General features: G+C 41.6%; 2 protein-coding genes across 2 annotated transcripts in view; one reads left to right on the top strand and one right to left on the bottom strand.

The window, feature by feature from the left end:
- Window positions 1-1,313, top strand: part of LOC126260088 (TM2 domain-containing protein CG11103) — a 38,909-nt gene extending 37,596 nt beyond the window's left edge. Inside the window, exon 4 of the mRNA XM_049957301.1 lies at window positions 953-1,313. Coding sequence (XP_049813258.1) covers window positions 953-1,166 — 214 coding nt within the window. The 3' untranslated portion in view covers window positions 1,167-1,313. The remainder of the gene's footprint in view (window positions 1-952) is intronic.
- Window positions 1,314-1,567: 254 nt separating this feature from the next.
- Window positions 1,568-26,238, bottom strand: part of LOC126260087 (dihydropteridine reductase) — a 73,378-nt gene continuing 48,707 nt past the window's right edge. Inside the window, exon 6 of the mRNA XM_049957300.1 lies at window positions 1,568-2,290. Coding sequence (XP_049813257.1) covers window positions 2,191-2,290 — 100 coding nt within the window. The 3' untranslated portion in view covers window positions 1,568-2,190. The remainder of the gene's footprint in view (window positions 2,291-26,238) is intronic.

Genomic DNA, 26,238 nt, shown 5'->3' with positions numbered 1-26,238 from the left:
TTATCTCTATGGTCGGCCAACCACCGTCACACTCTGTGTGATTTTAATTTGTTTTGTCTGATCTCTGTAGGAGTATTTCTTGTCCTGTGTCGTCTGACTTATTTCTGCTGTTCGTTTTTATTCTCTTTGTTTTTTTTTTTTTTTTTTTTTTTTTTTTTTTTTTTTTTTTGGAAAAAGGGACCGATGACCGTCGCAGTCTGGTCCCTTTAATCCCCCAAACCAACCAACCAATCCACCCCTCGTACTCCTATGGATTTATGGACAGCCCTGCAGCGTTCATGGTGCCAATTCCCTCCAGCACTGCTTAGACATTAGTAGAGTCCATGCCACATCATATTGCGGCACTTCTGCGTGCCCACGGGGGCCCAACATGATGTTAGGGAGGTCTACTAGTTTCTTTGGCTCTTCAGTACACATTGGTTTCACTGATATTGAAACATTAATTGGCCACTGTCCTGACTTCCACTCCACCACAGATCATGTCTTTTCCAGGTTTCTAATCATAGGAATTGTGCAGTGTTCAAGATATAAACCAAATTGTAGGTTTTGTGTACACACTGTAATAGGATTGGCCTATGGCCATATTTTTCATGTACTGTTTCGATTTTCATAATGTATATTCTCATAACTATAGATTTGAAAATCTTGACTGAAATCAGTCGTGGCACTTGGGGTGATTGCAGAATATGAGAAATGGAAAGTATGATGTGTGCACAAGTGACTAATTCAGGCTCTGCTTTATGTTAAATGAGAATTTGTTGAAAAAGATTCTGGGGAAAAGCAACCTCTAAGGAGAGGGTTTACAAAGCATGGGTATTGTCGGGTTCCATATTTCAACTAAGGTTTTACATACAGATAACTATTTGACAGTCAACCGAATGATCTCAAACGTGTAATGCATGTAAAGTGGTTTTGCGACTCTACATTAAACATTGTCCATTTTTTTTTCCAGGTACAGTGGTCATTATTTTGCAACTACGTTGATATACAGCATCCTCTTGGGGTTTTTGGGAATGGATAGGTTTTGTCTTGGTCAGACTGGAACAGCAGTTGGAAAGTTGCTGACACTTGGAGGTGTTGGAATATGGTGGATAGTAGATATAATTCTTTTAGTCACTAATCAACTTCAACCAGAAGATGGAAGTAATTGGAATCCATATGTTTAACCACTTCAAGTGCATTTCTTTAGCTGCTGTCATCTATACGTTAACAATACATAACACATTTTGAATGCCACCAAAATATATTTTATTTTCCAAATCTAATAACATGTACAGTAACCTGTGATAAATGATACAGCACAAATATATTTATTTGGACTGATGTACAGGTATCTTTAACTGTATATACATGAAGAAATAAACTGTACTTTCAAGATGGAGTACATAAAAACTATGTAAATGCTTATACAAAAATAAAGTTTTTTTATCAAAATTATACAAAATGTGAGCTATTCTTTAAAATATTGCACAATAATAAACTATTAATAGTACCAACATAATATGTAGGAACACATCACTTAACCCTGTCCATTACTGCAAGGTTCAAATTAAGGAATGTGGAAGCACAAGTTAAAAAAAAAAACTTATTTTCCTTTGCTTCTCGATTGAAGTGAAATCAATTTTACAGCTAATAAATATTTCAAATACAGTAGGCAATATCACAGAAATCTCTTGTTTTTAATTAATTTATTTTTCTCAACTGGAATCTGCTGTGACAAATTTATCATATTTCACAAGTTACTATTAAGCAGAAATATCTTCACCCACAGTTCAGGTGGTGACTTTTAAATGAGACACTGCAAGACTAAAGCACCAGTACTAATGTAATTTATCTTCAACATAGTTGGAATTTTAATTTCTTTCCTACAATTTTACTTCAGTTTATAAGGGTGATACACACAACAAATAGTAATTGAACAGCATAACAAGAAGCTAAGCACAAAACTTTTTTCCACAACAGCATCTACTCGAACTTATTCACCATCCCTACTGTGATTTTACAATTGTATTGCCACCTGATGGGATACATAGAACAGGATTGAAGTTTTATTTAAAAACACTTTTCAAACGAATACAGCAACTATCAAAAGTAAATACCAAGCATGTTTGAAGCAATAAACCCTAAGACAGAAAATTGTATCTGAGATTCTTCTTATGTTGGACCCATTTGTAAATGTGTAATTATCATTCAGACAGTCTGTAAATCAGTTTTGAAATTCTTGGTGACAAGCTGAATGAGGCTTCCATTTTCTGGCCTTTCTTCACCACATGCCCAGCGATAGAACATCCTGGAATATATTAAAGCAGATTTTAAGTTTGTATTACAGGTCATATCAGTTTCTCTCTATTACAGTGTGCATGAGAAGGCTGGAAAACCAGTCCTGACAACATTGTACTTCATGTAGGTATTATTTCTATGATTTACTAAAGTGGTTTTATGTTATGTTTACTTCCGAGACACTATACAGAAATTAGAAAGTATTTTCATATATTCAAACATGCAATACAATTATTTTGAGAACTGTTTTACATACTTTTGAATTTTCATGCTAACCTGGATATAGCCCATAAAATCTCCACATTATTTTCACCAACTGTATGCACATTTATACAGAATTTACGAATACAAGTGGCATCATCATACAAAGTCGAAAGAGAGGCTGAGCCGCGATAGGCACAATAAAAAGATTCACACAATCATAGCTTTCGGCCATTAAGGCCTTTGTCGGCAGTGTACACACACACACACACACACACACACACACACACACCTCAACAACTGATACTGTTCTGCATATCACAGGCTTTGCAACCATGCTGCAGATGAATGTATACATCTTTTTTCTGACATTTACATGTAATAGTTCACTAGCAAAGTTTTCTTAAATTACGTATTGACTGAGAAATCAGCTGGAGGCATACACAGAGTGAAAACATTCTTCCCCTTCGCATTCTGTAAATAGCAATAAGGCAGACAAACTTGGTAAATTGTAGATTTTGCTGAACACCGAATTTTAATTTGTAAAGGGTAGAGCCATGCCCCGAAGGCAAAATTCTGTCTGGTGTTGGTGACATATGACACTGTAAAGAGTAAAGAAGTTACACTGTGTCCCAAGAGTGGACCCAGGATCTGAGATAGACTACATGGAATGCAACAGTTACAGAATGAAGCTATAAGAAACAATTTTCCTGTAGATTCATCACCACATATATTAAAAATGCAGAGACTGAGATTTGTATATATTTTGGTGTCAGGTCGGTAATATATATAAAATAGAGGGAAACATTCCACGCGGGAAAAATATATCTAAAAACAAAGATGATGTGACTTACCATATGAAAGTGCTGGCAGGTTGATACACACACACACAAAATTCAAGCTTTCGCAAACAATGGTTGCTTCGTCAGGAAAGAGGGAAGGAGAGGGAAAGATGAAAGGATGTGGGTTTTAAGGGAGAGGGTAAGGAGTCATTCCAATCCCGGGAGCAGAAAGACTTACCTTAGACTTTCCCTATATATAAAAAAACAAAGGTGATGTGACTTACCATACGAAAGCGCTGGCAGGTCGATAGATACACAAAAAAACACATACATACACACAAAATTCAAGCTTTCGCAAACAATGGTCACACACACACACACACACACACACACACACACACACACACACACGCAGACATTTGTAAAGGCTTGTGTCTGTGTGTGTGCGCGAGTGTATACCCCTTTTTTTCCCCCTAAGGTAAGTCTTTCCGCTCCCGGGATTGGAATGACTCCTTACCCTCTCCCTTAAAACCCACATCCTTTCGTCTTTCCCTCTCCTTCCCTCTTTCCTGATGAGGCAACAGTTTGTTGCGAAAGCTTGAATTTCATGTGTATGTTTGTGTGTCTATCGACCTGCCAGCACTTTCGTTCGGTAAGTCACATCATCTGTGTTTTTAGATATATAAAAAGAAAGAAAGTGATGAGACTTACCAAACAAAAGCGCTGGCAGGTCGATAGACACACAAACATACACACAAAATTCTAGCTTTCGCAACAAACGGTTGCTTCGTCAGGAAAGAGGGAAGGAGAGGGAAAGATGTAAGGAAGTGGGTTTTAAGGGAGAGGGTAAGGAGTCATTCCAATCCCGGGAGCGGAAAGACTTACCTTAGGGGGAAAAAAGGACGGGTATACACTCGCACACACACACATATCCATCCGCATATACACAGACACAAGCAGACATTTGTAAATGCCCTTTACAAATGTCTGTTTGTGTCTGTGTATATGCGGATGGATATGTGTGTGTGTGCGAGTGTATACCCGTCCTTTTTTCCCCCTAAGGTAAGTCTTTCCGCTCCCGGGATTGGAATGACTCCTTACCCTCTCCCTTAAAACCCACTTCCTTTCATCTTTCCCTCTCCTTCCCTCTTTCCTGACGAAGCAACCGTTTGTTGCGAAAGCTAGAATTTTGTGTGTATGTTTGTGTTTGTTTGTGTGTCTATCGACCTGCCAGCGCTTTTGTTTGGTAAGTCTCATCACTTTCTTTCTTTTTAGATATATTTTTTCCACGTGGAATGTTTCCCTCAAAATTGTAGCTTTCGCAACCAACGTTTGCTTCATCAGGAAAGAGGGAAGGAGAGGGAAAGACGAAAGGATGTGGGTTTTAAGGGAGAGGGTAAGGAGTCATTCCAATCCCGGGAGCGGAAAGACTTACCTTAGGGGGAAAAAAGGACAGGTATACACTCGCGCGCACACACACACATATCCATCTGCACATATACAGACACAAGCAGACATATGTAAAGGCAAAGAGTTTGGGCAGAGATGTCAGTCGAGGCAGAAGTACAGAGGCAAAAGTACAGAGGCAAAGATGTTGTTGAAAGACAGGTGAAGTATGAGCGGCGGCAACTTGAAATTAGCGGAGGTTGAGGCCTGGCGGATAAAGCGAAGAGATGATATACTGAAGGGCAAGTTCCCATCTCCGGAGTTCTGACAGCTTGGTGTTAGTGGGAAGTATCAAGATAACCCGGACGGTGTAACACTGTGCCAAGATGTGCTGGCCGTGCACCAAGGCATGTTTAGCCACAGGGTGATCCTCATTACCAACAAACACTGTCTGCCTGTGTCCATTCATGCGAATGTGGGAATGACCAGCAACAAACTTGTTGCTGGTCATTCCCACATAGAAAGCTTCACAGTGTAGGCAGGTCAGTTGGTAAATCACGTGGGTGCTTTCACACGTGGCTCTGCCTTTGATCTTGTACACCTTCCGGGTTACAGGACTGGAGTAGGTGGTGGTGGTAGGGTGCATGGGACAGGTTTTACACCGGGGGCGGTTACAAGGGTAGGAGCCAGAGGGTAGGGAAGGTGGTTTGGGGATTTCATAGGGATGAACTAAGAGGTTACGAAGGTTAGGTGGATGGCGGAAAGACACTCTTGGTGGTGGATCTCATTTCAGGGCAGGATTTGAGGAAGTCGTATACCTGCTGGAGAGCCACATTCAGAGTCTGATCCAGTCCCGGAAAGTATCCTGTCACAAGTGGGGCACTTTTGTGGTTCTTCTGTGGGAGGTTCTGGGTTTGAGAGGATGAGGAAGTGGCTCTGGTTATTTGCTTCTGTACCAGGTCGGGAGGGTCTTTCCCTCTCCTTCCCTCTTTCCTGATGAAGCAACAGCTTGAATTTCGAGTGTATGTTTGTGTTCGTTTGTGTGTCTATCGACCTGCCAGCACTTTCGTTCGGTAAGTCACATCATCTGTGTTTTTATATATACCATTGGATGACACTGTGAGAAAAAGCATTGGAGACAAGGTACAAAACTACTGGAAGCATTCAGAACATACGGCCACATGGCATTTTTCAGCTGCATGGATAATAACAGTGGCCGAATAGTTTGGAGATTTCACAACAAATACCAATGAGTACAATCGCTTCCATGACATATTTTGGCTTCATTTGAGCATACTGGACTGATGCAACAGCTTGTTTGCTGAGGCAGGATGTGTAATCAGTTCACAAATATAATTTTCCTCCCTTTAAAAGTGGGGATTGGGTGTGAGACTACTGTCCTCTTTGTATGTCTAATTCACAGTTTTATTACCATATCTATTCCATTCAACTAATTTGCTGTGTGACAGAATTAAGATACATTAATACCTGTGAAACTTTCCATGCACACTAGCCATATGCGACTGTTGCATGAAAACGCAACGAGGTGCATGCATTGGTTCAAAGTCACACATTCCTCTGCCTTGCAAGCTTGAGCCACAGTGCTGATGCAGGAGTCTCCCCATCCTAGATGGGCAGTCACTTGCAACAGTTGTGCATTTGTCTCTGGTTCTCTCCATTCAGTGCTTTTGTTTTGCTTTGGCCCTCAGTTAAAAAGACTGTTTTCTGAAGCATTCAAATTTGCCTCTGCGTTTACACTTTGGCAAAGTAGTCTAACGAGAAATGTAAGTAATTTGAACAGTATTATCATTTATTTCTTTTTTCTGTCTGGTTAATGCTGTAGTTTAAAAAGACAGAGTAAACCTAATTAACTGTCTACAGCCCCTCACAAATGAGAATAAACTGGAAACAACAAATGCAAAACAGAAGGAAATAAAGCCTTTATCCGAACTTCTGATAACTTATTGAAGAATAGGAGTGATTCCGGGGCCTTTGATGGTCCAAAGCTGTCATGATTACTTTTACAAGATGCTTTCATAATAAACTCTGCACACTGTTCTATATTGCTAGAGGAGAAATTGATTTTTAGTCATCCAGTACAGCATATGTAGATTTCTTCCGGGAACAGCAACTTGCCCACCACGAGTTCTGCTTGCTTTTCACAGCTCAGACAGGCAGACCATCCCCCCTGCTCCCCTCCCCCCTAATATTTCCTGTCCAGTTTTCTCATAGGAGTAGACAATTTCACTGAGCTCATGTTTATGTAGTTTAGTTACTTTCAGTTTATTAAGTGAGTACTTATTTGCAACTGGTAAGTGATCTATTATGTAAAAATCTCCACAGCTGGAGCTACCAACTGTCTACCACACTGAAAATTCTGCCCCCCCGTGTAACATGCTGTCAACATGTATTGGACTATTTCTGTTTCATTGTCACCACTATTAATGGCTGGAATACTTTTCACATCATAAGGGATGTTATAAGCCTCATTCGACCTCACCCAACATCTGAAGAGGCACAAAGCTCACTGAACAACTGCAAATAAGCACTCACTGAATAATCTGAAAATAACTCTACTACGTAAACATGAGTTCATTGAAATTATTTTGTATACTCATGTGAGAGAACTGGACAGGAAATGCTGGGGAGGTACAGTCAGTCACTAACTGAATTGCAAGCCGTGTTCATGGTGTAGGACAGGGGTTCCCAAAAAAATTTTCTCGAGGACCCCCTCATCGAGCATGAACCTTGTCATATCACAGTATCAAGTACCTAAAAAGCCAAATTAAGTCTTTTATACGTTTTCTATTTTTGGTACTTAGAAAAAACATTGACATATTCATTATTGAAAAAATATTGAGCAGCCAAAACAAAAAAATCTGTTATCATACGAAATATATTTCATATATTTTTTATTCTAATAGCATGTTGCGGACCCCTCTGGCATAGCTCGCGGACCCGTGGGGGTCCGCGGACCACCTGTTGGGAACCATACTCCTCACAAGGGAACCTCCCCATCGCACCCCCCTCATATTTAGTTATAAATTGACACAGTGGATAGGCCTTGAAAAATTGAACACAGATCAATCGAGAAAACAGGAAGAAGTTGTGTGGAACTATGCAAAAATAAGCAAATTATACAAACTGAGTAGTCCAAGTGTAAGATATGCAACATCAAGGACTGTGTAAGCTGAGGAGCGCCGTGGTCCCGTGGTTAGAGTGAGTAACTGCGGAACGAGAGGTCCTTGGTTCGAGTCCTCCCTCGAGTAAAAATTTTACTTACTTTATTTTCGCAAAGTTACGATCTGACCGTTCATTCATTGACGTCTCTGTTCACTGTAATAAGTTTAGTGTCCGTGTTTTGCGACCGCACCGCAAAACCGTGCGATTAGTAGACGAAAGGACGTGCCTCTCCAATAGGAACCGAAAACATTTGATCGCAAATTCATAGGTCAACCGATTCCTCCACAGGAAAACACGTCTGAAATATTCTATACGACACTGGTGACGGCATGTGCTTCACATTACAGGAATATGTTGTCGACCCACCTAACTTGCACACTTGGCGAATGGGTAAAAAGTTTCTTCTGCCTTGCCCGATTTAGGTTTTCTTGTGGATGTGATAATCACTCCCAAAAAAGTGATGAAAACATAAGAGTTTGTCACATAAACGGCAACAAATGAATGCAAGTTTCACAGTCGCACAGTTTTCCCTGTGCTCTGTCAAAACATACGTTTTTAACGTTTTCAAGTTTTTTCATGTGTAGACCGTCAAATCCTGCATGTGTCCAAGCAAATCTGAACATGTCCTGGAATTTTGGAGAGCGAAGTTGGATCATGTCTGAGTGCATGAACTTTGATAATTGTCTGTAAATAAAAAATTAAAACTTTTCACTCGAGGGAGGATTGAACCAGGGACCTTCCGTTCCGTAGCTGCTCGCGGTAACCACGGGACCACGGTGCTCATCAGTGTACATGTACCTTGATGTGGCTTATCTTGGACACTGACTACTCAGTTTGTATATTTTGCTTATTTTTTTCATAGTTCCATACAACTTCTTCCTGTTTTCTCGATTGATCTGTGTTCAGTTTTTCATGGCCTATCCCTGTGCCAACTTATAACTAAATCTGAGGGGGGTGCAATGGGGAGGTTCCCTTGTCAGAAGAACATTACAGCTGCCGCAAAGGATGAACGAGAATCAATTTACCCTCTAACAGTGTAGAACAGTGTGCAGAGACTGATGTAGAATTTGTGCATATGTTTTTCTTGTATTATAACACTAACTGCAGCTAACAACACTTTAATTTAGTGTTGACACTTTAAGGAAAATAACTACCACACTGGGAGTGTGTGTACACTGCGTTGCAAGTGATTCACAAGGCGAGCTGACAGAAGGCCACTATAACTTTGTGAAATAGCCTGCTGTTTCTTTTTCTGACTTAGTGGGATAAAGAGAATGGAGAAATTCCTCTTCGGTCATCATTTTGCAGACCTACGAAAGAGGGAAGTGTATGATCACAACTCGGCGACCTACCTTACCTCACGCTTCTACCCTCCTCCTCCACCTTTCCTCCCCTCCAGATACACAATTTATCACATAATATGGTTCTACTGCACGCACATGAGGTACAGAGATTAATATTTGTTCTTAACCCACTTCAGCTAACAATAAACATCAGTTTTACACCATTAAAACATAGTCTGTGATTTTTCCATTCCCTACAACACAGTAACTATTTGGTAGCCCCAGAGAAAAAATGAATAGACCTTTTTTGTGGGACATTCAAAGTAGTTTAATATTGTATGGGGGAAATATTTTTGGTTGAAGCTGCAGTTTTTGAGATATTCCAGAAAAACATGAAAGAAAAATTGCCCTTTAAATGCTGCCCGTCACACACACACACCCAACCTGTCAGGATTTTTAATACGAGGGCTATCCACAAAGTACATTACGTTTTTGTTTGTGTCTGTTAGGGGCGGGGCTAGAGTGGCCATCTTGGTGTCATGGCATTCCGCTGCTCAGTCGGCATCCTGCCGTGCTAGTGAGAGGTTCGTGCTGTACTCCGTTGAGTTCGTGCTGTACTCCGTTGAGTTACTGTGACAGTTTGAAATGTCAGCGTTAATGGAAAATGCCGCGAAGTGTGAAGTGCGTGCTGTAATAAGGTTTCTGACTGCAAAAATCTGTACACCGATAGAAATCTATCGGCAGCTTTGTGAAGTGTATGGGGGCAACATAATCACTGAAGGTGGAGTGCGTCAATGGGTCATAAAATTTAAAAATGGCCGAACTAACATTCACGATGAAGAGCGAAGTGGAAGACCCAGCATAGTGACTGCCGAACTTGTCGAAAAAGTCGATGCCGCGGTCCGTGAAAACCGTAATTTCACAATAACGGAACTCTCTATGAGTTTTCCACAAATTTCACGAAGTTTGTTGCACAAAATTATTACCGAAAAGCTTGGTTACCACAAGTTTTGTGCAAGATGGATACCAAAAATCTTGACAGAGATTCACAAAAATCAGCGAATGGCTGCAGCGTTAGCGTTTTTGGATGCTTACGAGAAAGATGGCGACTCATTACTCGATCGCATCATTACTGGTGACAAAACATGGGTTAAGCATGTGAAATGCGAGACAAAATTGCAGTCAATGCAGTGGGGGCACACAAATTCCCCCCAAAAACCCAAGAAATGCATGCAGACAATGTCGGCAAGGAAGGTAATGGCGACTGTCTTTTGGGACAGAAAAGGTGTGATTTTTGTGGATTTCCTGGAAAGAGGCACTACAATAAACTCTCAAAGGTATTGCCAAACTCTGCACAACCTTAGAAGAGCAATACAAAACAAGTGCAGGGGAAAGTTGGGCTCAAAGATCTTGCTGATTCACGACAACACCCGGGCCCACACGGCAAATGCCACTTGTGAAGTTCTCGAATCTTTTGAGTGGGAGTTGTTTCCTCATCCGCCGTACAGTACCGACCTGGCACCAAGCGACTTCCACCTATTCCCAGCAATGAAGAAGTGGTTGGCTATGCAGCGTTTTGATGACGACGCACAGCTTCAAGAAGAGGTAACCACGTGGTTGAAGGCGCAGGCGGCCGAATTTTACGACGAAGGAATTTCCAAGCTCGTCCATCGCTACGATAAGTGCCTTAATTTAAATGGCAACTATGTAGAAAAGTAGTATTTAAGTGTGGCTTTCATCTGTATATAATAAAAAAAAATTCCAATACTTTATTTATTTTTAATTCCAAAACGTAATGTACTTTGTGGATAGCCCTCGTATGTTGCTCATTACACTCTCTCCTACCTCTGTACAAAACTTTGTGACTACAAAAACCAACATTAGATGCATGGCAGAGGGCACATCCCATTGTTCCACATACAATATTAGCGTTTCTTCCCACTCCATTCACATATGGAATGCAGGAAGAATTATTGTTTGAATCCCCCTGTGTGTGCTGTAATTATTCTAATCTTATCCTCACAATCCCTATTTGAATGGTATATAGAGGATTGTAGTATATTCCTGGAGTCATCATTTAAAGCCTGTTCTTCAAACTTTGCTAACAGACTTTGTCGGGATAGTTTACACCTGTTTCCAAGAGACTTCCAGTTCAGTTCCTTCAGTATCTCTGTGACACACTCTCACAGAATGAACTTCCCTTTGACCATTCATACTGCTATTCTCTGTATGCATTCAGTACACCATGTTCACCCTATTTGGTAGGGTCCCACACACTTGAGAAATATTCTAGAACTGGTTGCACTAGGTAATTTGTAAGCAATCTCCTTCATAGGCTGACTGCACTTACCCAGTATTCTACCAATAAGCCAAAGTCTACCACCTGCTTTACCCACAATTGAGCCTATGTGATCATTCCAATTCATATCCCTTCAAAGCATTGCACCAAGTATTTTTACAAGTTGGCCGATTCCAACAATAACTAACTGATATTATAATTGTGGGATACTATGTTCTTGTATTGTATGAAATTCACAATTTTACATTTCTGAACATTTAAAGCAAGTTGCCAATCTTTGCACCACTTTGAAATCTTATCAAGATCTGACTGAATATTTATGCAGCTTCTTTCAGATAGTACTTCACTACAGATAACTGCATCATCTGCAAAGAGCCTGATTTTACTATTAATATTGTCGTAAGGTCATGAACAGCAAGGGTCCCAACACACTTCCCTAGGGCACACCTGGACATCTGACGATGACTCTCCACCCAAGAAAACATGCTGCGCCCTCCCTAACAAAGAGTCCTAAATCCAGTCACAAATTTCACTTGACACCCCATATGATTGTACTTTTGACAATAAGTGTAATTGTGGTAGTGAGTCAAATGCTTTTTGAAAATCAAGAAATCCTGCATCTACCTCGTTGCCTTGATCAAAAGTTTTCAGTGCGTCGTGCGAGAAAAGTGCGAGTTGGGTTTCACATGATTGAAGTTTTTGCAATCCATGCTGGTTGGCTTGGAGGAGGTATTCTGTTCAAGATACATCATTATGTTTGAGCTCAGAATATGTTCTAAAGTTCTACAACAAATCAGTGTCAAGGATACAGGGCGGTAGTTTTGTGGATCACTTGTACTGCCCTTCTCATAGACAGAGGTGACCTGTGCTGTTTTCTAAGAACTGGGCAAGGTCTTCTGTTCCAGGGATCTATGATAAGATTATAGTTACAATTCAATATAAAACCTGACAAGGATTCCATCGGGACCTGGAGCTCTGTTCAGTTTTAACAATTTCAGCTGTTTCTCAACATCACTGATGTTAACACTTGCTCCATTATCTTTTCAGTGTTGAAAGGGTTAAATTTGGGCAAGTCTCCTGAGTTTTCCTTTGTAAAGGAATATCTGAAAACAGAGTTACACATTTAAGCTTTTGGTTTGCTAACCTCAATTTCAGTTCCTGTCTCATTCGCTAGCGACTGGACACTAACTCTGGTACCACTAACAGCTTTTACATACGACCAAAATTGCTTCGAGTTTTGTGAAGTATCACTTGAAAATATTCTTTTATGGTAGTAACTGAAGGCATCATGCATTGCTCTCTTGCCAGCCAAACACATTCCATTCAGCATGTCTCCATTTATAGTCAAACGCTTTGTTTTATGCCTATTATGCAGTAGTCCCTGTTTCTTAAGAAGTTTCCTTACAGTCTGTATACAACGGAGGTTCCCTCCCACGATGAACTGTTCAACTGGGTACACATCTGTCCAGTGCATGGTCCACTATTCTTTTAAACTTGAGCCATAGTTCCTATACATGCTCCTGCCCTGTGCTGAAAGTCTCAAGTTCCTCATTGAGATATGACAATACTGATTTGTTATCTAGTTCACTGAGCCTATATGTCTTTCTGCTTGTTTTAGCTGTCCTTTGTACTTTGGTAATAATTGTTGCCACAACTTCATCATGGTTACTGATACCAGTTTCGATGTGGACATCCTCAAAGAGGTCAGGTCTCTTTGTTGTCATTAAATTCAATATATTTCCATCGCGAGTGGGGTTCCGAACTATCCGTTTTAGGTTGTTTTCAGAGAAGGCATTTAGTAATGTTTCACAGGATGTCTTAGAATGCTCACCATGAATAAAACTGTAATTTTCCCAATTAACTACTGGGTGATTTAAGTCTGATGCCTCAGTGTTTCCTACAGCTATCGTAATCTGGATTGGATGAAGAGTTGCCTAATCTAAAAAGTCCCTGCGTGCATCCCACACAGCACAGAGTGTCAGCTACCTCTGATGTGTAGTTCACACCTGACCCATTTAGGGGGACCCCCTTTCTCAACTCAGCACTATGGTGCAAGTCCAGGAAGTTTTGGCCTCGCATGTCACAGAACCTTTGAAGTATCTGGTTCAGTCCTTACCCTCAACTCAAAACCAAAGGCCTCGATCAGTTCTGGGGACAATGCTGCAAATTGTGAGCCTCACTGAAATTCCATGCACAAGGTTGGTCTTGCCAACCTTCTTTATCAATTGCTGGAATTAACCAAGAATGACCTAGGAGCCCAGATGACAGGCGTAATTTGTTCCAAAGTGCACCACAATCTGCAGTTGGTTGCACCCTGTTCTCTGAATGGCTGCTCGAATAGCCTCTTCAATATGTTGGATCAGGTCCCCTGGCATACACACTGAGTGCACGTGGTGTCCTTTCCTGTCCCTTGCTGCCACCTTCCTAAGGGGTACCATCATTCGCCGAACATGCGAACTACCTATGATTAATAGACCCTACCCTTTTGCGTTTGCCGCCTCCTGACACTGAACAAAACAGGTTTCCCCAAAATAGGTGAATTGAGTCCCACTGGCTCATTTTCAGTTTCAGTGACAGACATCACCTCAAATTTGTTGGTTATGGGGATCGGTACAACACTTGACTTCTCCCTGGTCCTTGACCACCCCGTACAGGATGTCTAGATCTACCATTGACATGCCACTTGCAGTCAAGTGCACGAGTAGTGACAGATCCTGTACTTTCTGCAGAGGAAACAGGATCAACGGGAGAGGATAGTATTTGAGGTACCTTTGGTATTGGTACCACAGATGCTTGATTTGCAGGAGTTCTTCCAACACACTGATCTGCAGCAGCTGCCAATCATTTGATAGTAGTCAGGCTGATTTCCAACTGCTTACGAATGTCAACCAATATATCCTGTGTTTAAGAACAGCATTCAGACTCCGAGAATCTGCATTTTGGTTGATGTGGTGTAGTGAACAAATAGCTTTTAATTAAGTCTACTGATTATCTTTTAATCTATTGCACTAAATTGCTAATTCCCTCTAAGAATTTGAACAAATGCATGAAATGAGATTTCTATTAAGGGAATACAAAAACCTTTCATAAAAGTTACTTACTTCCTAAAACAAAACGAGGTTAATTATAGTTGTCAACAAATCCGAAAACGGAGTTAATTTACGATGAATGCAGAAAATACACAGGGCTACCCCTCTTTAAGGGAAAACTAGATGTAACACAATATGTTAGAATATTTGCTACAGTACCTAAATCACAAATGCCGATTACTAAAAATTGCTCTTGGATTATGCAAAGGACAATGGCAGCCTCCAAATATGACAAATATATTTATGTTTGTGTTTAAATTTTTTAGGCTTTGATATTATTTCCCAACTCAACCACCATTTCGGAAATTACTATATCTCCTAAAAAAATCATATCCCACATACAACTTGATATCGTTTTCCGGCCAATCAAAGCTGATACAACACAAGAAATATCGTATCTGCAATGGTTCAAGGGTTGACTGTATATTATGCAGAAGAGGCACTCCCATAGCTTGTTTGCCATTGCAGATTTTCCTGCCATTTTGATTAAAGCTCAACTGAAGACTTTGGTCAATAATATGACTATGAACAACATTACATACAAGAGCACTAGAGGCATAAATAGTTCCAACTCTTAATGACTCCTACAAATTCAGAACCAGAAGACCAGAGCTCAAGAAAGTTTGTTGCATAATGTTTATAAACACTACCTGAAAGCCAACCCTATTATATTTCAGTTATAGTGAGAACAGCGTAACATGTCAGTTGGCCATGAACGTAAACAAATGAGAACTTTAGCCATCACCACACACACAGTGCATTCAAATGTCGGCATTGAGGTGTCATGTTTCTGACTCCATAGTGTGGAGAAAGTACAATGAAGACTTTCCAAACATGCAGAGCAACATCAAGCACGACATATTCTGAAACCCGTATTTCATGGGCTTTATATTATAACTTACTTCCTATGAATATATGCTGTTTCAAAGCATTAGCAAGCTAATTTCTTGAAAACCCATCATTTAGGGTGTGATTTCTTGTCATAATATGATGGGAAACGTCATTTTAATGGTTAAAGAATTTTCAAAACATAACTTGGGTTACGATAGTATGCCATTACAAGACAAAGGCACGTTCAAGATCTATCAAAAACACATTTTTCTTGGTACAATTTGTTATAATTAAATGTCAATTAATAACATATCTGTGATTAAAGCCTTCAGACGATAACAATATACAAGATAAGATTGCACATTAAAGAAGTTCAGACAGCATAATGAATAGAGGCACAGAGTTCTAAAGAGATGTCTGTGGGCTGCAGGTTTTCATCTCATTCTTTTGGCTCACCTTTGTGCTTTCTAATTGGTTCCGAGGATTTCTAAGCAGCTCAATACAAGTATAGTCTTTAGTATATGATGTTAAGTGAATATAAGCATGCTCTCCCTCAGGAATATGTTTGTTCAATTGATTTTACCCACAAGACAACTTGTAGTACAGTATTTTGCAGTTTCTTGTTTTGTCCTGTATTTCATGTTTTAAACATTCTGAATAGAAACAGCGATCAAATAAGAGCGACATTACGGTTTTACTAAAATGTGAAAACTATGAAATAATTTTTATCTTACGTAGAGGACTATTGTAAAATTGAACTTTCCTTTTTGCCTTATAGTATGTTCATGGATATTGAAGCTTTTATTAATGTATACTACAGACAGAACAACATGACTAGTATATGGATGATGGAGGAAATGTGCCTTTTAATATAGCAAACCTAGGAATCTTATACCCGTTTGCAATATGCAAACCGGATACAACCAACAACTGCTGCTGGAGTGCAACATTCAGCAGCAATGTCCACGTGAAGATTGCTTTAGACCATTCCGGGTGAGAGGAGTGGTGGGGGGTACAAGCCCTGCCTCCCTCTTGCAGGACTGGCAGCCTACAGCTGTTCTGTGCTTTTCAGACAGAGGACATGGTGCAGTCTGGGGACTGCCGACAACCACTCGTGCTGCAAGACTTACTCTGAGAACAACGAACAACTTACATCCGAAAGCAAAACAGAGTACACAAAGCATTTGGTAAGATTACTGCAAAATTGCCTGCCGAGGTTGTGACTGTTGTAGATATGGCAGTCCAGTACCAACATCTACCAATATTGTCATGCAAGTGCAGTTCAAAATACACTTCACACCCCCCCCCCCCACACCCCCCCCCCCGCCCCAAAATTGAAACAGCCAAATTGCCTGCAAAACACACACACACACACACACACACAGATATATATATAATAAAGGGAAACATTCCACGTAGGAAAAATATATCTAAAAACATAGATGATGTGACTTACCAAATGAAAGTGCTGGCAGGTCGACAGACACACAAACAAACACAAACATACACACAAAATTCAAGCTTTCGCAACAAACTGTTGCCTCATCAGGAAAGAGGGAAGGAGAGGGAAAGACGAAAGGATGTGGGTTTTAAGGGAGAGGGTAAGGAGTCATTCCAATCCCGGGAGCGGAAAGACTTACCTTAGGGGGAAAAAAGGACGGGTATACACTCGCACACACACACATATCCATCCACACATATACAGACAATATATATATATATATATATATATATATATATATATATATATCTCCCCCTCCTGCTCTTTCTCTCCACTGATGATGTTTCATTAAGTAAAAATGGCATGAAATTAATATTTTTGATAATGTAAAGATGCATAGAAGTTAACGGTCTTCAAGTTTGCCCTCGCAAATGACTTTGACCAGTACTCCCTACGTCAATTCCGGCAGCTGTCATTCCCATCTGAATTTACTACCGACGTACATCACATTGCCAGAATTGACACCGTTGTTGTTGGCTGCCTCCGCTGCCGCTGCGCTGAGACTGTGTCCATGGACTACGAGGCATTAGTCTTGCCTAAGAGCACGACCTGGAATTCGTGTGCCTCTGCCTGGATGCTGTTACCAGACTCCACCTCCAACATACGGCAGGTCCTAGCTCAGACAACAGTATCTGGTATCCACCAGCTCACCACACCTGTTCCTGCCCGCTGCCTACTTCAAGGCTGCCGTCGTCCAGTTACATAAACTGGCACAAGCCAGTGCGAACGTGTCTGCCGCTCTGGTAATGTAGCATTTCTTGCGGCCAGGTATTCAGGGTACCTGCAGGACCTGGGACAGCACCTGCCTTGTCTTCCAACATTTCAAGGTCAGCTGCCATGTACACATCACATCACCACCATCCCAGGTGTCAGATATAATTTTTCCCACCTTCAAGTGGACCTTGTGGGCCCTCCACCTTCCTCTGATGACTGCTGCTACCTCCTCACCATGGTAGACGCTCACCCACTGGCCTGAGGCAACGCCAATATCCGATGTCATCTCCTCCACAGTAGCTGCCGCCTTTATATGCATGTAGATCGCCTGTTTCGGCTGTCCGCACCGAGTCACTACGGACTGCAGACGCTGGTTTACATCTGCCCTTTTTTGCGTGCTAACAGACCTCTGTGGCACAGACCTCCACCTGACATCAAACAACCATCTTCCGCCAACAACACAGTTGAACTGCTCCTCTGCACCGTGAAGGCCAATCTCGCTTGCCACAACATGTGGACCACTGCCCTGCCCCTGGTATTCTTCAACCTCTGCGTTCCTCACAAGGCCAAACTTGAGATGTCTGCTGCTGACCCTGTATAAGGCCAGCCACTCCGCGTCCCAGTTCACTTCCTGGAGCCTGACCACCTGCCCATCATCCCTAAGTCCATCACCGTCTTGAGACCTGACCCACTCTAGCGTTTCAGCTAACACACAGAATTCATTCACAGCAACCTCACATCGTGCAGACACATTATGCTATGCAATGAAAGCCACCTACCCTGCTTCGCACCCACTATTCTTGCCCCCTCCAGGTTCTGAAGTGGGACTCCAAGATATTTACATTACAGCTCCACAGCACCTCTACCAGTTTTTCGATCAACAGGCTCACACCCGACTATACTTTGCCCAATCCCCTACCACCCAGCCCAACCACCAACCATCACACTGGAGACTCATTCCACGGCTGCCACCGACCCTGCCAGTGCCCCAACGGCACCACCACTGCTGACAGGTCGTCAAGCTTTCCAGCTGCTGAAGCTCTCTCAACAGTGGCTTACCACATTATGACTGAGGACACCGTGGGAAACCCACCGTGCCCCCGACTCATTGGCATCAACAACAAAGGCACCAGCCCCCCCCCCCCCCCCTGATGTGGAGGATGCTCACGAACCTGCCCCTGTACTGTCTATGCCCGACATGGCAACTTTCTCTCCACCACAATCAATAGCCAACTGCACCACCACCGATGCATCGCAGCCCTTGCCACTTCCACAATAGTGTTATTTCATGTGCTCCTGGCAGCACACCCCAGAGCTGCCAATGTTCATCCTCACACTGGAGATTCCCACTCGCAGTGCCCAGTGCGTGTGCTTTCAGCTTTCAAACGTTGCAACCTCTCCTTGCACCCGACCGGCAACATTGCTGTGCCCTTGCCCCCACAGTGCCAGGTTGGCAACAGCACACAGTTCCTGCTCACACCTGCAAGAGCAACACTGGACACAGGCTCAGGGCGACCCAGCCCAACTGCCCCCACCCCGCGTTGGCTGCTGGTACCATGCAGCCACTGGCTGTCACTCAGTGGCACAGCACTACTGACAGCCACAAGTCCATCCTCTTTACACTCGGCACCATCCCTTGTTGTGTGACCAACAACCGCAGCGTCTCCACCGCAGCCTCCATCCTCACCACGGTTAAAAGATGCGCAACCAACCAGTACCGGCCTTTGCCGTCACTACCTCGCTCACCACCTGAGCTCTGCTCGCGCAGGAGGTAGGGACCGTGTGTTGGCCTTTCGCTGTACAGCTGTCTTAGCAGTTCCGTACACCCCTAGCTTACAGTGGCCATCTGGAAAGGTAGGGAGTTTCTCCCTTTGTGAGTTATTTCCACCCCAAGCTGTTGATCCTGCCATGTGACTGGATACCTACATATTATGGTCACTGGCTACCAGCCGAGAACAACAGCTCGGCCTGTAGCAAGACCTCTGCCAACCTAGCCTCACCCGGTCTCCTCCTCCTCCTGATCCTGATCCTGATCCTCATCCTCCTCGCAGAACCAACATCAGTTCATGCTCCCCGCTTGCACTGCTTCAGACACACCATGTGTTGATGCATACCGTCAGCTTTTGAAACACACCCGTGTTGCACTATCTCTACCACTGCTACACATCTGGGCATGTAATGGTGTTTTGAGCCGCGGCTTCCGCCAAAGACTATTAATTCCGTGTCTTAAGTTGGGATATCATTGTGCTAGTGAAATTCGGGATGAGACTGACACCTTGCTCGGTGTCTGCCTTTTCAACCGCACCCCTTTCCAGTGTCAACGACACCAGTGAGTGACTTTGTTTACAACTTATCAATTTCAAGACTAGAAAACCATTAAATCTGGGAACAAAAACACAGGTTTTATGCACATAAGTGGAAACAGACTAATTCAAGCAATGTGGAGTACACAGGGAAAACTGAACAGAGTTCTACAAAATGTATGGTACCACTTAAAATCATATGATAAGTGTTCAGCTGTTGTGAACCATACACTAGAGGCAAGCATGTGCAAAGTCCATCTGAGTGGTGTATACGAGGCTGTGGTGTGAGAGAGACAATGCAAGTACACTTCGCATAAACTGGCAGAAATTGTCGAAAATGACCAGTTCTGCCTCACCTAAAGCCAAGACCAAGTTAGTGCTTGTCTGTGTCCGTGCATTTATCACCTGCTCGCACTTACTCGCACGCACACTGTAAATTTGCAGAGTGCACATGTGCAAAGATCTTTCCTTAGCACAATTTATGGGAAAAGCGAATACAGGTAAAAATTATTATTAATAACAAATAAAAACTTATTCATCATCTGTAAATGAAAAGTGTTATGAATAATAGAAAAATTTGAAATCCCGTTCTTTGTCAATCATTAAATAAATAACTTTTTGTTGCTTTTAAATTAGTTTACAGACCAACTTTTGTCAAACATCTCATCAGAAAGTTTGATTTTTTAATATTTGGCCCCGTGCCACACTAAAGAAAATACATTCCACACTTGCAAAGAGGATATCAGCATTTTGTATCTCCTAAAATTGTCTGTTTCAAGATAATGATGCAAGACTTTTAAATCACAATCTTCTTCAGCAAAAATTGTAAAATTATCAATTCTTCTGTAGTTCTTGGCAAATAACTTTGTTGTGATTCCACCTAAGCTTCACCTCCCAAATCATGTTCAAAATAATTTTAACATAATTTGATACTCTAAACTCTATGTCTTCCACATTCATTTGGCAGTGAATTGTAAGCTTCCATTGGTCACAGGAAGTGATACACATGATCTAGTTGGTTTTAAATCATGAGTAAGGCACTGCTACAATAATTGCAGTTTGTGTAGAAAGGCAAATAGTCTTTTACAAGTATGTTGGAATATTATGCACTCTTATGTGTAACAGAAAGCTTAAAGTTAGTCCAGCAACTCCACAATCTTTTTGGGAGACTTTAAAGGCTGGTAATGTTAGTCACTAGTAACCACTAAGTTCTTACTTTGTTCATTCACTTCAGTAACACTACAAACATAAACGAATTGCATTATTATATCAACAAGAAACCCATATCTGATATGGTTAATTTCGTACAATGGAGAAAGTTGCAGATGAGTTTGTGTCAGTTTACAGTAACTAACATAAGAAGAAATTTCATGTTTTTCATACCAGCAAATTCTCTTTTCGATAGCTGTCAATGACTGTTAAGAAAATTACAGTATTGGTTGGGGGAGTGGGGGGGGAGGGTAAGGGGGGGGGATATAGCTTCTTCTATATAGCCATAGGTAAGGAAGCTCTGTATGTTAACCACATGGCAAAATACTCCCTCTCTGTATGCTATCATTTTCAATATCTCAAATGGTTTACAAGATGCGAGGGATGTTATGAATATTTCATTCTCGTGCACATGTGATAGGAAGTGAACACGCTACATAAAATCCATTTTCATGATTGCGGAGGCAGATACTGATCCCCTCCCAAGTTCAATGAAAAATTCAAAATATTAGATACATTTTGTACACAGCAATATATCGTCTAATATGCACAAAACATAATTTCATAGCGAAACCTATTTTTCTTCGTAAAGTTTTCGTTTCTTGCTTATATGTGAAACATCACAATAACTATGACTATTAACAAAATTATGGGCACTTTATCATGAAGCTGACATATGTAACTACAAGTAATGCAAACATCAAATTATTTACCAAACAGATTCTGTATAATCATTTGCAAAAGAAAGCAGGATGTATGCCCCAATTCTGTTAGCACAGCACCTCACCAACCCAGGTCAACTCTGTGTCCTTTTCAGTCAAGACTCTCTTGAACAGGGGCATATTCACCTTTTTTGTACTCCAATAGGGGCATTTTTCTGCTGGAATTACTATTATTTCATCCTGAACTTTCTGATTAGATAATTATTCAAATAAGTACGTTACTCAAATTTATTCACAAATAAATTATTCACAGCTAAAGAGATTATTCCTTTGCGAATATAACCCATTGTCATTTACTGTAAATAAGACGCATCAAGTTGCAGACAGGCACAATTAAAAGACACTCACATATAGCCTCCGGACACAGCCTTTGTCAGTAAAAGAAACACACACATGCACCATTCACACAAAAACACAAGCAAGCACACTTCATGATCACACAACCACCAACTCCAGCATCTCGGGCCGGAGTGCCAATGCAACTTGACGTGTCTTCATTACAGTAAATAGCAATCTGTTTTTTCCTACACTGTTGATATTCATACCTGGAGTTTCCATTGCTTGAATAATTATTATTTATTATTCATAACCTTAAATAATGAATGTCAAAGGATGCCTTCATATTTTCTTTGTCTACTGCTCGTACAGAATTCTAGTACAACTGCCTGTTCTCTTGGCTCAATGCAGTTTCTATTTGATAAATAACTTATTAATGGTTTGTGAGTTTCTATCTGATAAATAACTTATTAATGGTTTCTCCAGAAATGTGGGTCAGAGGGTTGAGTTGCAAACTACAAAGCTAAAGATTTTGGGTTCAGTCCCCCTTTGGTCATAAGTCTTTTTTTGTTACTTATCTGTTTTCTCACCTCAAACAATGAGAAACTTCTCAAGTTGAACTGTGTTTCATAGTGCATCTTTGACTGTACACCCCCTCAAACTGGCTGTATAAGTTGGTTCAGAGGTGGGAGAAAGAAAGGTAAGACCACCATATCTAGTAATGTACTGCAGTGTTCAAACAAACCTTCTGGTTGAGCACAGTATGCAATATAAGAAAATACATCACAGACAGACAGCCTTAGCAGTCAACACTATCAATGTGGCCCAATTAAATTAACTCTGCACTTGCCAGTACTTCCCCCTCTCCATGCTAATGTGCAGAAGTGCTCTATGTAAATAGCCAAAGGAATCCATTTCTTTAAGGAACAGATTCCGTAAAATTGCTTGAGAAAGACCACAGGGCATGCACCTCAATTCTGTCAGCACAGCACCTTGCCAACTGAGCCGTGGTAAAAATTGCTGTTTTGAAGAGCGTGCCGCAGTGCGTAGTGTGAAGCAGTCGCCCTCAATTTATGGTGGTGGTGCCACTGTGGCAATCGCAGCTTTGGTGTCTCCCTCTGGTGGGAAAGGGGGAAAGGCTTGCTAGTCTGCCTCTAGGCCGCACTTGTTAGGCAGTTAGTGTCTGTCTGTCGTCTGGAGTGCTAGTATGTCTTTTGTTCGGATGAATCTTTAAGGCCGGATAAATGAGAGTCTTTCCACTCTGCTAATAAGAGAAATCAGCAAGTGGTTTCCCAGTCGGGGCTTAGTTCCTGCATCTGAGTCTGCGCGTTAGGCTGCCAGTCTGCTCGAGTTGCTTGGGCAATGGTCATTGGCGGTTGGATCGATCAGTTGGCCGGTCACGCACTGAGACACAAGATGACTTGTTCGCCTTGAGCGTCGGCACCTGTGAGGTTGCCACGTGAGTCCATTGGGTCGTGCCGTATAGCGAGGGGTAGTGGCTTCGCGGTCGACATGAGAGCAACAGGAGTCAGCCCACATCAGTCTGGCCGGTGCGAGCTGCAACACCGTGGTGTAACTGGTTCTCCGAGTGCTTCTGGGCCCCTTCAGTTACCATCTTGTGGAGTTTGGCTCGGTCCTTTCCTGGTGCAGAGATGTCGTTTTGCCAGTGGGCGCATTTCCTCTGCATGGTTGAGTCCGACCCAGTATTTCCGCCATCGTGGGTCTTGGAAGTGAATGGGAGATGCACCAGCAGGGCAGTCACGATGGAGCAGCAGTCGCAGACGGAGCAGAGGGCAGTCGGTCGGTTGGTACAGGCCAGGAAAGACAGGAGATCGGCGCACCTTCCAGTGTCCGTTGAAGCGGCTGGCAGCGGACGGTTCGTGAGAACGATTTGGGGGTGATGCGCCAGGTCTTCTCGAGAAATCGCAGTTTATTAGAAGTTAAGTGATTGGTGATACGTTGTGTGATTTACTCTTGTTAAATTTTACTTGTTTTCTTGGTCAGTCTCTCGTCCCCAGCTTGCTCGTCTGTATTTGTTAGGCAGTTAGTGTCTGTCTGTCTGTCATTCGGAGCTGCCTCTGTCATGTTTGTCGGATTTAGTGTGTTAACGAATTTATTGCTTGGAGTGTAATGGCCTAATTCCTGAAACATGTTTTGATCTTGCCTATCATCTTGAGAGGCGGTATTTGTGTACTGTAGAGCATCGTAACTTGTTTGGCCAACCCTGCAGAATTTTATAAAAGATTGCACTTCATGGGCTTTTATTTAAATGATCATTTTAGTATATAAAGTTGCCACCCTTTCACCGTAAGACTTTCTTAGAAGTTAAAATCAAGTTGCACCTTCGGTGTGGCAAGTTAATCTTTTAATTTTAGTGTTTTGTACCATTTCCATCCTTCCTATGGGGTGCATAGTTTGTGCGCTTGTGTGAATTGTTAAAACTTTTACTTTAAGGTAATTTGGTGTGTTGCAGATTTGCACCAGTGTAGTCTTTCAGAGGTGGTTGTGAGCGATCGTGACTAAGGCCGTGTCAAAAGGGAGCAGCAAGGTTCTCAGCCCGAAAATTGGTTTCTTTCTGCCTCTGAATAAATTGTAACTTGATATTCATGGGTGCTTTCTGCTTATAATTTTAAATCTGTTTCTTTAAAAAGAGAGAGAGAGAGAGAGAGAGAGAGAGAGAGAGAGAGAGAGAGAGGCTTTTAGGAATAAAATTCCCATTTGTTAAAAGCAATTTGATTTTGATTTCATCAGTTACTCCCTGGCAACTACTTCCACACTTAAACACAGTGTGATTAAATGTGTTAATTTTCTTGATGAATTGCTAGTAAATAAAATAAAATTTTAAGAATATTCTTTGAAAAGATAAATCACGGTTCACCAACACTGGCCAGCTCTGTGTGGCATCACTGAAGCATGCTGTGGCCTTCTCTGTAGGTGACGAGTGCATACCCATCCACATCCATCTCCTTAATTCTTTTTATATTAAAACCATTACTTACTATCTTCCAGCATTCATTACTTTTCCATCTCTTTCCCACTGTCACTGTCTCCTCCTATCACAACATAAAAAAGCATGAATATGTTTGCATGCCAAAATTGTTGGATTTTTTTTAAAGACACTGAGGAAGGTAGAATGGGGCAGCTGGTATCCCACTTTCAGACACTTTTAAACAGGAGCATATTCAGGTTTTTGTGCCCCAATATGAGCATTTTTCCACTAGTTCCCTTTTTTTACCTGCTACAGCACAGCATGTCACTTCTGTGAAGAGAACTTTATGAGTCAGAAGAATTTTGATAGTTTACTTAAGTGAAACTGAAATAATGCGAAACTAAAACTTCACTTCACACAGGATTTTACGTGCACAAAAATTTTGCATGTGCTTCAGTATTACACAACATGGTGTTCCCAGAAACCTTCATATGACAACAAAGACACTTTACAGCATATTTCTCCATGCCACTTTATAAACTAGATTTTCACCTCACACCGGATTTTTGAAGGCTGTTTGAGATTGGGATCTTGGGAATATATCATAAAAAGTATACCCATTTGCTGTGCATAGCCATCTTGGAATCTGACTTGGTTTTGGTGCCCAAAAACAATTTTTTTGGAGAGTTTCTCAGTAACAGGTGAAGATTTTTGAAAATGGCACTTCTAGATAAATGCCTGGAGAATATACTGTTATATATGACAAATTTGCTGCAGTTAGTTCCTTATATATGTGCTGATCACGAGATGGAGTGAAGAACTTTTTTTTTCCAGATTTACTCAGGAAACACCCATAAACTAAATGGTGCCTCCCTACACCATCTCAAGGTTCACCATAGAACCCATCTAATGCAAAAAGAACCTACCAGTTTACTCTTTTTGCCTACACTGGAGGAAGTACATAATATTCATGAATTGAGCCTGTACTGTAGGATAGTTACAGTAAGATGATACTTCTGTTAAACATACAAATGGTCCAAGGGCCATCCAAAACACTTAACCCTACTTTTCAATCACCAACAGAAACCGAGTTATGAACTCTCTGATGTGGGTAAGGAGGAGACATGAGCATGAGATGGGATAGGAGGAAAGGGTGAGAAAAAATGTAGTGCTGCTTGTGGGACATGCAGGAACAAGCTGGGGACAGAGAAGTAGAGAAGGGGAAAGGGGGGGATGTGTTGGTGGAGTAT

The sequence above is a fragment of the Schistocerca nitens genome, chromosome 5 (assembly GCF_023898315.1).
Source record: "Schistocerca nitens isolate TAMUIC-IGC-003100 chromosome 5, iqSchNite1.1, whole genome shotgun sequence".
Classification (NCBI taxonomy): domain Eukaryota; kingdom Metazoa; phylum Arthropoda; class Insecta; order Orthoptera; family Acrididae; genus Schistocerca; species Schistocerca nitens.
The sequence above is the reverse complement of the archived record's forward strand: the minus strand, read 5'-3'. Positions and strand labels throughout refer to the sequence as shown.